Below are 17,184 nucleotides of genomic sequence, written 5' to 3' on the forward strand. Positions count from 1 at the left end.
AGCATATATACATGGAATGGGGGGCAGCATATATACAGGGAATGGGAGGGGGGAGGGAAACAGCATATATACATGGAATTGGGGGGCAGCATGTATACATGGAATGAGGGGCAGCATATATAGATGGAATAATGGGAGGGGGGAGGGAAACAGCATATATACAGGGAATGGGGGGCAGCATATATTCGTGGAATGGTGGGCAGCATATATACATGGAATGGGGGGCCACATATATACATGGAATGGGAGGGGGAGGGAAACAGCATATATACAGGGGATGGGGGGGCAGCATATATACATAGAATGGGGAGGAAAGAGCATATATACATGGAATGGGAGGGAAACAGCATATACAGTTAGGTCCATATATATTTGGACAGAGACAACATTTTTCTAATTTTGGTTCTAGACATTACCACAATGAATTTTAAACAAAACAATTCAGATGCAGATGAAGTTCAGACTTTCAGCTTTCATTTGAGGGTATTTTTAGATCTGTCCAATTACTTTTGGTCCCTTTAAAAACAGGGTGGCACATGTTAAGGAGCTGAAGCTCCTAAACCCTTCATCCAATTTTAATGTGGATTCCCTCAAATGAAAGCTGAAAGTCTGAACTTCAACTGCATCTGAATTGTTTTGTTTAAAATTCATTGTGGTAATGTCTAGAACCAAAATTAGAAAAATGTTGTCTCTGTCCAAATATATATGGACCTAACTGTATACTTGGAATGGGAGGGGGGAGAGAAACAGCATATATACAGGGAATGGGGGGGCCGCATATATACATGGAATGGGGGGCCGCATATATACATGGGATGGGAGGGGGGAGGGAAACAGCATATATACAGGGAATGGGGGGCATCATATATACATGGAATGGGGGGGCAGCATATATACATGGAATGGGGGGCAGCATATATACATGGAATGGGAGGGGGGAGGGAAACAGCATATATACATGGAATGGGGGGGCAGCATATATACATGGAATGGGGGGAGGGAAAGAGCATATATACATGGAATGGGAGGGGGGGGGGAGCATATGTACATGGAATGGGAGGGAAAGAGCATATATACATGAAATGGAAGAGGGGAGAGGGAAACGGCATATATACAGGGAGTGGGAGGGAAACAGCATGAATACATGGATTGGGGAGGGCAGCCATATATACATGGATTGGGGGATGGTGTCATATATACTGTACATGGATGGGGTCATATAACAAGACTAGATGGTGGCCCGATTCTAACGCATCGGGTATTCTAGAATATGTATGCGGCCGACCGGGCGCAATCAGCAGAGCGTTGTTTAAATTTGGCGCCAAAATCGTTGATTGGTCGCGGGTGGCGGCCGCGACCAATCAGCGAACTGTGTTAGTGAGGACCGGAGAGCTTGTTTAAATTTGGCGCTAAAATCGCTGATTGGTTGCGGTCGCGACTAATCAGCAAAGCGGTGTTTAAATTTGGCGCCAATATCGCTGATTGGTTGCGGCCGGCGACTGCGACCAGTCAGCAGAGCGGTGTTTAAATTTGGCGCCAATAATGCTGATTGGTTGCGGCCGGCGACTGCGACCAGTCAGCAGAGCGGTGTTTAAATTTGGCGCCAATAATGCTGATTGGTCGCGACCGCGACCAACAACAAAGCTGTGTTTCAATTTGGCGCCAATAATGTGATTGGTCGCGGCCAATAAGCAAAGCGGTGTTTAAATTTGGCGCCAATAATGCTGATTGGTCGCGGCCGGCGATCGCGACCAATCAGCTAAGCGGTGTTTAAATTTGGCGCCAATAATGCTGATTGATCGCGGCCGGCGACCGCGACCAATCAGCAGAGCGTTGTTTAAACTTGGCGTCAATCTCGCCGGCCGCGACCAATCAGCGAACCTTATTACTGAGGACCGGGCAGCGGCGCCGTCCCTGCCTTGACACTTGCCGTCGGGAGATCAGCGGCCCAAGCTGCTGATCTCCCGACGGTAGCCGCATGGAGGTCAGCCTGCTGCATCGCCGCTGACTTCAGTCCGGCAGATGAGCCGCTAACGGCCGCCATCTTTTTCTGAAATCCTGCATCGCTGATTGGCCGCGGTCGGACCAATCAGTGATGCGGGATTTCCTGGACAGACAGACAGAGACGGGATAAGACCATTATATATATTAGATGGGGGTGAGCACATTTTTTATTTCTGCAGTCTCATACCCCTGCTCCTGTCTGTGGCTGCTCTATGATATCCTTGTCTGCTATCTGTATGAGTTGTTTTTTCTAAACTAAAACCTCAGTATTCAGGTTCATTTGCTGTGTTGCCACTTGGCGATAAATAAGGGGGTTTTGGATTGCAGTTTGGGCACTTAAGCCGTAAAAGGTTCGCCATCACTGGTCTAGACTTTTAACTGAGATGAATCTGTGCTACAGTAAATTTATCACTTAAACATGAGCCATGTATGAGGGAGTCGGAGTTGGAGTCGGTGTCATAGAAATTGAGGAGTCTGAGTTGGAGGTTTGGCTTACCGACTCCACAGCCCTGGTTGAGGACTATAGGTTTAGGGAAGTATTCCCCAACTTTCTAAATATGTATGTGTTGTAGTTTAGTTGTATTTAAATACTTCCTGATTGCCATCGTTCCTGCTTTCAGTAACTCTAAGGTCCTCTTCTGGGTTATGTGACTTCAAATAAGACTAGCCGGCTCACACAGTGGTTTGTGTGGCCTGGAAGTCACTTTCACAATCTAAGTCTATGGAGCCTTGTTCTGAGTCTCCATTGGCTTACAGAGGTGGAAGTAGCATCATACCACACAGCAGTCTATGTGTGAGCCCGTGAAGTAGAAAACCTGTTGTGATCTAGAAGAGGACCAGAGTAATTCTGGAAACAGAGGAAGATTACGATTAGTAGGTATTTTAATAAAACATACTACACTACATACGGTACTTATTTAGAAAGGTTTTCTGATTTTTTTTTTTTTTTGTGTTCTATCTTTAAATCAAGAAAATCTAGTTTTTTCCTATTATGGGGAGATCTCGACTTATGTAAATTGTGCTTAAGAATTTTAATAGACGATGAAAGCATATTGAAAGGTCACCTAGTGTGTGCAAAGGCAGCATATACCCTCTATTCCCTTTAAATTATTCTAAAACATCACTTGACCCCCTTCCTCATTAGGATGTTTATAACCCTCCTGGGCAGTGGTCCGCAGATGTGGTAAATGCCAGCTATATTGCATAGCTGAGCTCCTCCTACGGTTGATCTTTTGGATGCTGTTGTCAATTTTTGACAGCAGCATTTTAATGTTGCAGATGACATGTGTATGGCGTTCCTTTTGTTTTTTAAGGAGTCCATTTTACCATACAGTGTATTAGAAGACGGGGGAGAAAAATCCAAGTGTGGAGAAATGGCAAAAAAAATGTAACGTTACCATTTTGGGAGAGTTTTGTTTTGTTGTGTAGCAAATATGACTTGGATAGGGTAGGTGTAGCGACCAAAATACTGCATTTTTTGTATGCCATTTATCCTCTGCATTCAACTATTTAATATTATGATAGGTCAGATATTTACAGATGTAGCAATGCCAAATATCTGGGACCTTTATGGCATATCCGCAGGATACCATAAATATTCTATAGATAAACTGTGCTGCTGCTGGTGCAGAGGCATGTGTATAGTTTTGTCCACCGAATAGAATGAGACTTCCAAAACCAGTATGCTGGAAACGTCAGTCCATTTAATGGAGAGAGCCACAAATGCGTACACACTTCACCATTCGGGTGATCCGTGACTGGGCTTTAATGTCGATACTATGGTCGATCTTGTCATAGATTGCCATAGGTTTGAAAATGAGTTTCTCCTAGGTGCGTTTTGACATCATATGTTTCTCTGTTTAGGTGTACATTGTTCCTTCAGCTGCCATATTTCATTCTAATAATGACCATGAAGATTCAAGTTCTACATTGAACAATATGCGAGTTTACGGAACTATCTTTCTTACCTTGATGGCAATTGTTGTATTTGTCGGAGTGAAATATGTGAACAAATTTGCCTCTCTGTTCCTGGCATGTGTGGTCCTCTCCATTTTGTCCATCTATGCAGGATCCATCAAGTCTATTTTTGACCCACCGTTGTTTCCGTAAGTAAATACTTAACTTAAATTACTTACTACACTTACTACATGAAGATGTAGTACTCAGAAGCAAAACTTGTAGAATGGTGTCGGGGTCGCGTACCTTGTAGAATGGTGACAGGGGCGCATACCTTGTAGAACTGTGTCGGGGTCGCTTACCTTGTAGAAAGGTGACAGGGGCGCGTACCTTGTAGAATGGTGACAGGGGCGCGTACCTTGTAGAATATTTTATCTTGTAGAATTTTTCTAATACTTTCTAGAGCAGTGTTACCCAACTCCAGTCCTCAAGAGCCACCAACAGATCATGTTTTCAGGATTTCTTTAGTATGGCCCAGGTGATTATTGCATCACCTACACAATACTAAGGAAATCCTGAACATGACCTATTGGTGGCTCTTGAGAATTGGAGTTGGAGAGCACTGTTTTAGGGGTAAATCCTGCTGTGAGACTACCTTTAAAATTACACACATTTTTACTATTACTGGTGAGAATACACAAAACTGCCGAAAGGAAGATCCCAGCCTTTGAAATTTAGTCCTGGTTCACATTGCTTTTCATACCTAAGTTAGTGGTCCATTTAGCTGACTGAGCCATTGACTGTAATGATACAAATGGAGTAACATAATTTTTCCCCTTCTCCCATGACAGCACCACCTGAGAGAGGGTATCCGCCCACCAAGGACAGGAACCTACTGAATAAAAAGGCGGTACCTCTCCTCCGCATCAGTTTTGGTTCCTGTCCCTGATGGGAGCCTCACCAGGTGGTACCTCACGTACCTGGATTATGGACGGTGCGGCCTGGAGGCCGTGGAAGCAGCAGATGGTTCCTGTTCCCAGCCCGTCTGGCTGCTGCCCGGGTCTGCGTGTGGGGAGGAGGTGCTGTTTTCTTTTTGGAATCCTCCCCGCGTGCGCCGGGGCCTGCGGCCGGGTCTGCGCCTCGCAGCGATGAACTGAGCGCGCCGGCCGGCAGGTCTTCCGGGCTGCGCACGTGGGGGTCGCGTCGCACCCTGTGACGGAGCGCGCCGGAAGTCCGGGCGGCGCACGCGCGGGGTGCTGACGCGCCCTATCACGGAGTGCGCCGGAAACCGGGTCTGCGCATGCGCGGGTGGGAGGCTGTCATCCCGCTGCAAGCGCGCCGGGTGCTGCTGGACTGCGCACGCGCAGAAGCAGGTGGATCTGCGGGAGCGCACCAGCTGGCTATTATAAAAAAAAAAGAAAAAAAAAATGAGAGATTGGAGCACGCTGCCGGAAGGGGAGGAGCCTAAAGGAGGTGGAGCCCTACTGCTTTTAAGGATGTGGGGGTTCCTTGGACCTTCCAGGTGTCGGATACAATTACAACAGACGCAAGTGCGGAAGGTTGGGGAGCTCACCTAAGGGATCGTTCTATACAAGGCCTCTGGTCGGACAGCGAGACAAGTCTCTCTTCCAACATGAAAGAGCTGTTAGCAGCCAGAAACGCGCTAAAGGAATTCAGTTCTGTTCTTCAGGGTCCTCACGTCAGGATAATGTCAGACAACAAATCAGCAGTCGCCTACATCAATCATCAGGGGGGTACCAGGTCTCTCCCTCTGATGTTAATAGCGGATCAGATCTTCAGGTTCGCCGAGAGTCGGCTGGTTACGCTCTCGGCACTGCATATAAAAGGGGAAGAGAACATAAAGGCCGATTTCTTGAGTCGTCACATCTTGAAACAAGGAGAGTGGGAGTTGAATCCGGCCGTTTTTCAGCAGATTGTGGATCGGTGGGGACAGCCCCAGATAGATCTGTTTGCAAACAGGCACAATCGGAAGACCGAAACCTTTTGCTCCCTGAATCCAAAAGAGGGGGCGTTTGCGGTGGACGCGCTGCAGATTCAATGGAATTTCACTCTAGCTTATGCCTTTCCCCCCTTGGTACTGATCCCTACTATCCTGAGGAAGATCCGGGAGGAACGGGCGAGGGTTATATTGATCGCCCCGTTCTGGCCCAAGAGACCATGGTTCACTTGGTTGAAGAGAATGTCCCAAGCAGATCCATGGGTTCTTCCGGACATCCCGGATCTCCTCAGGCAGGGCCCAGTATGTCATCCCCAAAGAGCGGGCCTGCATTTGACGGCTTGGATTTTGAGAGGTCGCTATTGACGCAAAGGGGGTTTTCTCCAGATCTCGTTACTACCCTTCTAGCAAGTAGAAAGCCGATAACAACTAGGATCTATGGTAGAACCTGGGCTAAGTTCTTGTCTACCTCGGGTCAGTCTGCCAAAGGGAGGGTTCCTATTGAGGCCATACTAGAATTCCTCCAGAAGGGGTTAAACATGGGACTAGCCACCAGTACTCTTAAGGTACAGGTATCGGCTCTGGGGGCACTGTATAATTATGACTTGGCAGCAAATAGATGGATCGTTAGATTTATTAAAGCCTGTCATAGATCCAGACCTATTCCTGTTCCAAGAATGCCTCCTTGGGACCTTAATTTAGTTCTGGAAGCATTAACCAAACCTCCCTTCGAGCCCTTAGAGAAGGTTTCAGAAAAAATCTTAACTTTAAAGACTGCACTATTGGTGGCCCTGACATCAGCTCGTAGAGTCAGTGACTTACACGCACTATCTGTTAACCATCCATTCACTCAAGTATGTATGGATAGAGTAATCTTAAGACCAGACCCGGCCTATCTTCCAAAGGTAGCCTCCAAGTTCCATAGGACGCAAGTAATCACTCTCCCTTCCTTCTATCCTAGTCCTAGGGATTCTGAGGAATATAAGCTTCACACCTTAGATGTTAGGAGGGTGTTAGTCCGGTATTTGGAAGTGACAAAGGCCTGGAGAAAGAGTGACGCTTTATTTATATCCTTTCAGGGGGCTAGGAAAGGACTTAAGGTTACAAGGGGGACCATAGCTAGATGGGTCAGGGATACTATTACCTTAGCCTACTCTTCTAGCAATCTGCCGGTTCCAGAGAACCTGAAGGCCCATTCCACCAGAGCGGTAGCTGCTTCCTGGGCTGAGAAGGCGGATGTGCCCATCGACATTATATGTAAGGCGGCAACTTGGTCATCCCCTGCTACATTTTACAAACATTACCGTCTTGACCTTTCCTCTTCTACTGATCTGTCCTTTGGTAGAAGGGTGTTGCAAGCGGTGATCCCTCCCTCTGGTATTTAATCTCTATAAATCTCTCAGGTGGTGCTGTCATGGGAGAAGGGGAAAAGATCCTAGTTACTTACCGGTAACGGGATTTTACAGAGCCCATGACAGCACCCTATTAATTCCCTCCCCTTTATCACTGTGGTGTGCACTTTTTTTAAGGTGTTTAGTACATATGTTGAGGTGGTGGTTATGTATTAACCTGTCTTCGGAGGCCCTCTCATGCTCTGAAACAAAACTGATGCGGAGGAGAGGTACCGCCTTTTTATTCAGTAGGTTCCTGTCCTTGGTGGGCGGATACCCTCTCTCAGGTGGTGCTGTCATGGGCTCTGTAAAATCCCGTTACCGGTAAGTAACTAGGATCTTTCTGACATATGCACCAAAATGCAGTTGACCACGTCTTGCTGCCTGCCTCAAATAGGCGGATACAGCTATAAATGATGTCTGACAGAGCACAAAGTGACTCAGTCTGCATTATTATAGTCAATGGCTTGATCATTGTGTAAGCCCAAATCCCATTTAGACATAAGCCATGACAGTGCCACTGACATGGAGATCAAATGTGAAATGAGCATAGCCTTACACGTTAAGCTAAATAATATTATGTTTTGCAAACATGAAATCTCACTGAAGCTTATTCAATTAACTTTTTTGACAGGGCATGGTCTCTTTAGATGTTCTAAGCCCAATTCCCAGGTACTAAAAATTATATTTTGCTGTGGGAATGTACTTGGAATTATATAAACCCAAATATATATAAACCCAACAAGAAAAGGTCAAAAAATGGAAGGAAATAATTTAATCAGTAAAAATTACCTATATTTGGTGTATGTGGGCATGTGGTGGCACAGAAGGAGCTCACACAAATAAAAACAACACTCAATAACAATACAGACAATTCTAAAAAAAGAAAAAAAGCAGCATATCAAGATTAGACACAGTACCATGATCAAATAAATAAATAAAGTGCACCTGTGCTACTATTAGTTACACTAACAAATAAGTATAAATATAATTGTATATATCTATAATGTGCACTGTTATCTGTACATAATTGATTCACAATTGGATATCATAATGGGAAATTCAAAGATACCTAGGGTTCCAAGGTCCGAAACGTACGTTGGGGTTTGGCGGCACACTGTCTGCAGCTACACAGTCTCTCATTGGTACGTACAATTATATGCAAGGTTGATGGATTTATTGCTTTATGCACTGTATAGTCTTGTCTTGGACTCCCTGTGATTGAGGATGTACAAATGATCTGCTATTGACTATCTCTTGCATTCATTTAGTGGTTTGACTGGTTGTATGGTTCAAAGTACCTTTGAATTTCCCATTATGATATCTAATTATGAATAAATTATGTACCGGTAACACCTGTGCACTTTATAGATATATATAATTATATTTAATATTTATACCCATAATTATAATATTTGTTAGTGTAACTGATACTAGCACAGGTGCACTTTATTTATTTGGTCATGGTACTATGTCCAATCTTGTTATACGCTGCTTTGTTTTTATAATTGTCTGTATTGTTATTGATTGTTGTTTTTATTTGTGTGAGGGCCTTCTGTGCCACCAGATGCCCATATAAACCAAATAAAGGTATTTTTTTACTGATTAAATTATTTCCTTCAATTTTTTTTACCTATTCTCTGTTCCTTTTCTTCTTGGTTTTTAGTATTTACCGAGTGGTCTCCACTCTGTCTGTTGGTTTATAGATGGATATATGCTCATAACATTATCATTTAAAATATATACTCTACCTCTATCTATATATCACATGCTTTACCCCTATGTTAATTAGCTGATGGAATTATATATAGTGTATGAAAATCCTCTACTCGATAGCACTAGTGATGAGCGAGCATACTCGCAAGTACTCGGTACTTGCCCGAGCATCTCAGTACTCGAGATGCTCGGAGCTTGCTGAGTACTTGCGAGATGCTCGTGTCCTCTCCCTGCATGTTTGCCGCTCATTAGAGCACCAATCAACATGCAGGGATTATCTGCCACACACTGTAATGCCGCAGCAATGTTGGTTGTGGCATTACAGTGACTGGCTGGCCGCATAGCGTCATCAGGTCTATATCAGACCTGGCGCCGCCGTGCTCGTCACAGTCTACTCTGCAATCAGACAGTGTAGGGAGAGGTGCTGCTGAGTTAGGGAGATATTTGGTTGTTTATTAGTTAGTGTAGGTATTCCACAAGATTCTCTACACATATCCATCTCAACTAACAGTCCTTCTGAGGACTAATCCAGCTGCAGAGATATCAGTGCTAGGCAGGCAGTTTATATAGCAGACTGCAATGTATATAGCAAGAGGGTCCATTCCAGTTATGTCTGCTGGTGCTTTTACAGATATTTGTAGAAATAGCCCCAGGTATCAGGGGCCAGGAATATTTTTTTTTTTATCTTGATCCTGATTATTTGCTTAAAAAGAAATCCAGAGAACACCATTTTTTCTGCGCCATTTGCTTGTTGGCACTGCAAATACAGCCAGGACCTTTCCATATTACAGCTCTAAAAATCCCGCTATTTAAAACTGTGGTTTGTCCTTCACATATAATTGTGCTGATAATTCTGCCATTGCTGGCCTCCATTAAAATTTTGTTTGTGTGTCAGCAAAGTTATACCAGTTTGCTGTTAAAAATAGTTACTTACAGGCCAGCTATTTAAAACTGTGGTATATCCATCACACGGATCACATACAAGTTCGCTACAAATTCAGCCATTTGTAGTGAGCGTGGAAGATATTGTCCTCCATTTAAAATGGGCAAAGCACGTGGCAAGGGATGGGGAACTTGACGTGATGGTGCATGCAGAGGCCAAGGCCGTGGGCAGGCTTCGATTGTGCCACAACAAACACCCACATCTTCTCACTCGACCTTCCTGTCCCAATTAATTGGGGACTGCAGAACACCACTATTGAACACAGAGCAGTGTGAAAAGGTTATTAGTTGGATAGCAGATAATGCTTCCAGTCACTTAGCCACTACCACCACCTTGTCTTCCATATGGTCAAGTATCAATAGCCGTGAGTCTGGACTGCATATTCCTCACCCTGATCCTCCTTCCTCCCACCATGCCGAGAGCCCAGAGACAACTAATCCCACACTTGGACACTCTGAAGAGCTGTTCACTTTTCCATTTATAGATTCGGGCCTCTTGCCTGGTCCACTTGAAGCGGGACAAGAGGAGATCGCATGTAAGGATGCCCAAATATTTGAGCAGACACGGTCATACAAACGCAACGGTGGGAAAGTGTCACAAGAGGTGGGCGATGATAAGACACAATTGCAAGAAAGTCAGGAGGAGGACCAGGGTGCGGAAGTGGAAAACGAGGTGGTAGATGATATAGTAACTGACCCAACCTTTCAGGAGGACATGCAGAGCGAGGACAGCAGCACACAGGGGGAAGGGAGGCAGAGCACCCCAACAGGCAGGAAGAAGCAGTGTGGTGGCCGCAGACAGAAGGCGGGCAACCTTTCCCCGTAACACTAACACGACGGAAGTTGCCAGTACAACTTAAAAGCACCCGACTGAGTGGGCCAAACCCCAGGGTCCAGCAACAGTGTCTGTGGGTGACACCACTGCTTGTTCCGCTGTTGTGCGTGCACGCCAATCCCCTGTCCATGGCGCATGCCAAGATGCCTCCCGCCCTGCACCTGTCGTTGAACACTCTCAACTAGCACCATCAGAAAGCACGTCCACATCCTTGTCCCAGTGCAGCACTCAATTGTCCATACCGCAGTCCTTGGAACGCAATCTCAAATACGCAGCTAACGCCCCACAGGCCACACTACTAAATTCCCACATTTTGTGACTGCTTGCGCTCGAAATGTTGCCTTTTAGGCTCATACAGGTCCCCAGCCGCCACTATTTCTCCTGGTGTGCCGTCCCCGCATTACGCAAGCACATGTCCCACAACATTAGCCGTGCCCTCAACAATGCAGTTACTGGGAAAGTCCACCTAACCACGGGCTCGTGGACAAGTGCTTGTGGGCAGGTACGGTACATCTCACTGACGGCACACTGGGTTAACATAGTGGAAACCGGGACCCAGTTGGACCTTGGGACGGAACACGTCCTCTTGACGCCGAGGATTGCGGGTCCTAGGTAAATCAGGGTTGCCCCCACAGTCTATGGCTCCTGCACCTCATCCTCCTTAGCCGCCTCCTCCTCTTTCTCTTCAGCCTCCATCTCCGAAATGACCACATCAGTTACTAGTAGAGATGAGCGTTGTTCTACTCGAACTGTTCGCCAATCTCAAATTCGAGCTGTTTTGGGCGGTGTTCGAGCCGTTCGGCGAACACGAACAATTTGAGAAAAATTCGGCTGTTCGAGGTTATGTTCGATAACTGTTCGTGCACCAAAATCATAACTGGATTTTTTCTCAGTAATGATGAAAATTAATGTTAATACGCAGTTTGAGTGTACAGCGGGGTGGGGGGAGGGGCAGGGGATGGATCTCTGCAGGAACAATGAAGATCTCCATTTTTTTTTTCTCTTTCCCGCATTTACAGTGGGGAGGTGCAATCTGTCAGCCTATCAGCAGCGCACACACGGAGCGAAGTGCTTTTTTTTCACACAAGCAAGGGCATGTGTCATTGGCAGTGTATGTCACATGTCCTTGCCCTATAAGACCAAGCCATTTTCCCCGTCGCCACCATTTTCTCACTGCTGCAGCTGCGTGTTAGACGGCACCGCTGTTGCTGTGTGCGCCTTACCTTGTTAATTTCAAGCCAATTTTCGCACAAATCTACAGATAGCTTGGGAGTAGGGAATAGTTGTGATTGCAGTCCTTTTAAGGACTAGGTTACAGCATTTCCTACGACTTTTATCAGGCAGGTCTGTGCTCTTAAATAGATAGGTTGTGGGAGTAAAGACTAATTGTAATTGGAGTCCTTTTCAGGACTAGGTTACATCAGTTCCTATCAGTTTTTGCCAGGCAGGTCTGTGCCAGTGCTGTGCAAGTTTTTTTCACACCATTTGGCTGAATCTAGCAAAGCTAATCCTTTTTGGCCTATTGCAGAGTGTGTTAGTCAGTGGAGTAGCCTATCTGTGTTGCAAGATATACCACCTGTGTATAGAATACCAATTTTTTTACTGCACCTAGTGAAGTAAAATCTTTTGAGCATAGCATCATTCTATTAGTCCATCTATACTGACCTCCATCAGGTTGCAAATTGAATATAATTTTTTTCTGCATCTAGCTCTGAAAAAATATTGGGCTTCTAGCTGTGTGTGGGACTTGTTGTATTAGTCCATCTATACTGACCTCCATCAGGTTGCAAATTGAATATAATTTTTATCTGCATCTAGCTCTGAAAAAATATTTGGCCTTCTAGCAGTGTGTGGGACTTTCTCTATTAGTCCATCTATACTGACCTCCATCAGGTTGCAAATTGAATATAATTTTTATCTGCATCTAGCTCTGAAAAAATATTTGGCCTTCTAGCAGTGTGTGGGACTTTCTCTATTAGTCCATCTATACTGACCTCCATCAGCTTGCAAATTAAAAATAATTTTTATCTGCATCTACCTCTGAAAAAATATTTGGGCTTCTAGCTGTGTGTGGGACTTGTAATATTACTCCATCTATACTGACCTCCATCAGGTTGCAAACTGAATATATTTTTTTCTGCATCTACCTCTGAAAAAATATTGGGCTTCTAGCTGTGTGTGGGACTTGTTGTATTAGTCCATCTATACTGACCTCCATCAGGTTGCAAATTAAAAATATTTTTTATCTGCATCTACAGTACCTCTGAAAAAATATTTGGGCTTCTAGCTGTGTGTGGGACTTGTTCTATTAGTCCATCTATACTGACCTCCATCAGGTTGCAAATTGAATATAATTTTTATCTGCATCTAGCTCTGAAAAAATATTTGGCCTTCTAGCAGTGTGTGGGACTTGTTCTATTAGTCCACCTATACTGACCTCCATCAGGTTGCAAATTCAAAATAATTTTTTGTCTGCATCTAGCTCTGAAAAAATATTTGGCCTTCTAGCAGTGTGTGGGACTTTCTCTATTAGTCCATCTATACTGACCTCCATCAGGTTGCAAACTGAATATATTTTTTTTCTGCATCTACCTCTGAAAAAATATTGGGCTTCTAGCTGTGTGTAGGACTTGTTCTATTAGTCCATCTATACTGACCTCCATCAGGTTGCAAACTGAATAAAAAAAATTTCTGCATCTACCTCTGAAAAAATATTTGGGCTTCTAGCTGTGTGTGGGACTTGTTATATTAATCCATCTATACAGACCTCCATCAGGTTGCAAACTGAATATAATTTTTTTCTGCATCTAACCCAGCCAATAGTTTTGGCCTAATACCACAGTTTGGCCACTCAGCTCTGCTCGGTTCCCATCCATTGTTTTTTTGTGCAAACAACTCCAGAGTTGTGAATTAGTTAACCACCAAAATGAGTGGAAAAAGGCCTGCTGCTGGTGAAAAGGGGAATAGGCGTGTTGGGAAGGGGAAAAAAGGTTGTGTCCGTGGGGTAGGTGTTAAAGCAACAGTAACATCTGCAGAAGAAAGACCATCTTCCAGCCAAACTAAAATGTCTACTTCTTTTAGCGGACAATGTGATAAGATCCCTTTCTTACGGCCACGCCAATCGCTACAAATTCCAGATGAGGCACAAAAACAGCAGGTGCTTCAACGGATATCAAGTGCTCCTTTAAGTGGGCTCTCCTCCACATCAACTTCAACATCACAAATACTCCAGTCCTCAAAGGTGTCACCCCAATCGCACTTGCTTCCTCACAGCTCCCAAATCTCCAGCTGCCCGTCTGAGTATGAGGTAGAACAGATGGTTGAGTCTGCAGAGCTGTTTACTCATACTATAGCCTGGGAATCAGAGGTCGACTCCAGCGCTTCTGTGAATCCAGACGAGGAAATGATCTGCACTGATGCCCAGAATCTTTGAGTCGGATCCAGGACCAGACGCAGAAGGTTCTGACCATAATGTATGTAAAGAGAGGAGAGAACAAGGCGCAATGGGTGACTCAGTATTGCAATTTGTAGACGGGTGTGGGGATGGCTACTAACCTTATGAAGTTGTGCACCTCTGCACAACCCCAGTGTAAAGCTCCACAAGCTCCGCTCTGTTGGTGGCTGTCATCTATTTCCAGCGGCGTTCACAGATCCTGATCTCTTGGTGGTATATCACGTGGTCAGGTTAGTAGCATGTAACGCTGAGATGGACGCCCAGCTTCACCAACACCCCAGGCAGCGCTCCTTGGGGGTTAGGGCAGCGCAGCTTAGAAAACCAGGGTAGTAATTTTAATTGAATTGCTCCCACAGGTGAAAAAACAATAGATTAAAGGCAGCTCTACCGCACCCCAACAGGGGGAAAAGGACAATCTGTGAATATGAATAGCGGTACCAGAGCGCCAATAACAGGGCAAAAATATTAAAAGGACTGGTTTATTAATACACACACAACGCGTTTCGGTGGACACAGCCACCTTCATCAGGTGTGACAAGCAGCAAACAATGGATCCTTATATACATTTGACTAGGTATACAATTACTTAAAAGGGGCGGGGCCAGATACAGAGTAATACCTCTATATTAACCCCTTGAGTTCATATATGCTCAATAGAGTAAAAAGGATTGTTATAAAATAATGCCTAATGAAGCATATAGGGTTCTTATAAAAAGGATTCGCTGTACAAAAAAAAAAAAACAACAACATGTGAATCCTATAATCTTAATACTTCATAGGATATATTGTCATCTACCACCCTATATTTTAGATTATATAAAAAAATAATAATAATAATTTTTACATACAACATAAAACAATGCATAAATATAAAGTATAAAATTACAATCAGTTTCTATCATTATAATTAGGAAAAGTAGACGAAGAAAGGAAAGAGAAAAAAGAGAAAAAAAAAAAAATATATATATAAAAATTCCTAAAAAAAAAAAAAAAAAAAAAATTAAAAATTAAAAATAAAAAAAATAAAAAATAAAAAAAAAAAAAAAAAATTTTTTTTAAATTTTTCCTCATTCCTCTCTTTCTCCTCCCTCCTCCCCTCCCTCTCTCCTTTCCCCTCTTCCCTCCTTCTCTCTCTCCTCCCCCCTCCTCCTCCATATAAAAGATATATATAATAAATTTGCTAAAATATGAAAACAATTATTTAAAAAGTTGTCTTCTCTATATTAAGGTTCAAACCTTCAGGAGACAAGGTTCCCATTTTGAAAATCCAATAATTTTCACGTGTAATGAGACGATTTAGTCTATCAGGGTGTGTATCAACTATATGATCAATAATAGTTAGTTTTAGGTTGCTAGGATTTTTTTGATGTTCTTTTAAGAAATGATTAGAAACACTATGTAGGGGAAAGCCGTTTCTAATATTTTGGCGATGTTTATTTAATCTGGAGTGCATTTCCTGGATAGTGCGGCCAATGTATTGCAGGCCGCAGGTGCACTGGAGCAGATAGATCACATATGAGGACTGACATGTAAGTTTAAAGCGAATGGGATATATCTCTCCAGTGACCGCAGAGACGAATGTTTTGACTCCGTTATCAATGGATTGACAGCATAAGCATTTAGGGACATTACATTTATAACATCCATTATTGCTAATAGGAGCTGAATGGTTCGGTCTTCTACCAATCATCTCTATGCAGAGAACAACTAGGGATAATCCATCATCCCCTATTCTAAGCAATGATACTGATAACCATACAAAACAAGTGAATAGTTTTCAAAAACAGTTTTTTATGAATAAAAAACAACAAGCAATATATGAGACTCATAAAAAGAAGTTATCCATTAACAATAATTACAAGAAAAATACTGCATTTAATTCTAATTTGGAAAAAAATAATGACCTTATAATAGAGGGAATGTGTATGGATATTACTCCTTCCTCTATACTGATTACTGATCCACCTATTTTATCCACACAAGCAGCAGATGTAGAATTTATTGCTAATCCGTCTACTATTTCCACACAAGTAGCAGATATTGAGGAACTGAACTTCACATTACATATTAACACACAGGAGATATCCCATAGTGGATCTAATATCTCAGAGCTTTCTAGTGCAATACAGACTCCTATTGCTGGGGAGTCATCTGGACAGATCCCGTTAGCGGATACACTGAATATTTTTAATCAAGGGAGACCCTCTGATAAAACAAGTGGTATGAACCACATAAAACCCCCTATAAACAGAATGACATCCTTGGAATTATCTCCGATTTTGAATGAGAATAGTATCTTGATAAATCCTCAAACACAGAATGCAGTTGCATCCCAAACTAATAAAACGAAAATTACACATTTTTTTCACGTGGTCCCCGGACGTTGTCCAAAACGAAAAAGAAATTTAGGGGATGTAGAGGGAGTGGAAAAACCCGAGGCCTCAACAACAAAAATAGTCCAAATGCCGAAATTGAGACACAATCCAAATATAAAGAAAATGAAATCTTGCCAATGAACCAGAATACAAATTCCCTGCAGATAGAAACCCCTATCGGTTGTGGGGGTATTTTTAATATTTCTAGCTATGTGCTATCTGAAGCTGAACAATCCTTGTTAGGTCGAGGATTATCTTTCTGTCCAGCTGTCCCATTTAATAATTTCACTTTGTTCTGTGATTTAAATGAATTTATAAGGAAATTGACACTAAAAAGGCATTTTCTATTGGAAGATAAGAGAAAATCACATCCCATTAGTTCATGCTCAACAGTATCCCCCTCCATTCAAGAATCTAATATACCAGGCCCCCCATTACTGGACCCTTTCACTCATGTAAATGTGAAGGGGAAAAATAATTTCTATCCATTACATCACAAAGGTTCACACCTTGAAACTTTCCAACAATTAATTTTGAGGGACCTTAGGACATTCCCCCCAATTTCAAAAAAAGTGAACAACTTGAGCTACCAGGAGAAATGTGCATTAAAAACC

At 43.3% G+C, this 17,184-nt stretch overlaps 1 protein-coding gene across 1 annotated transcript in view; it reads left to right on the plus strand.

Annotated features, from left to right (window-relative positions):
* Positions 1–17,184, plus strand: part of SLC12A4 (solute carrier family 12 member 4) — a 394,075-nt gene that overhangs the window by 184,644 nt on the left and 192,247 nt on the right. The window contains exon 7 of the mRNA XM_073657959.1: positions 3,868–4,109. Within this exon, the coding sequence (XP_073514060.1) occupies positions 3,868–4,109 (242 nt within the window). The remainder of the gene's footprint in view (positions 1–3,867; positions 4,110–17,184) is intronic.

Source organism: Phyllobates terribilis, unplaced genomic scaffold, assembly GCF_046119375.1.
Source record: "Phyllobates terribilis strain yellow unplaced genomic scaffold, ASM4611937v1 Scaffold_13__5_contigs__length_258822181, whole genome shotgun sequence".
NCBI lineage: Eukaryota > Metazoa > Chordata > Amphibia > Anura > Dendrobatidae > Phyllobates > Phyllobates terribilis.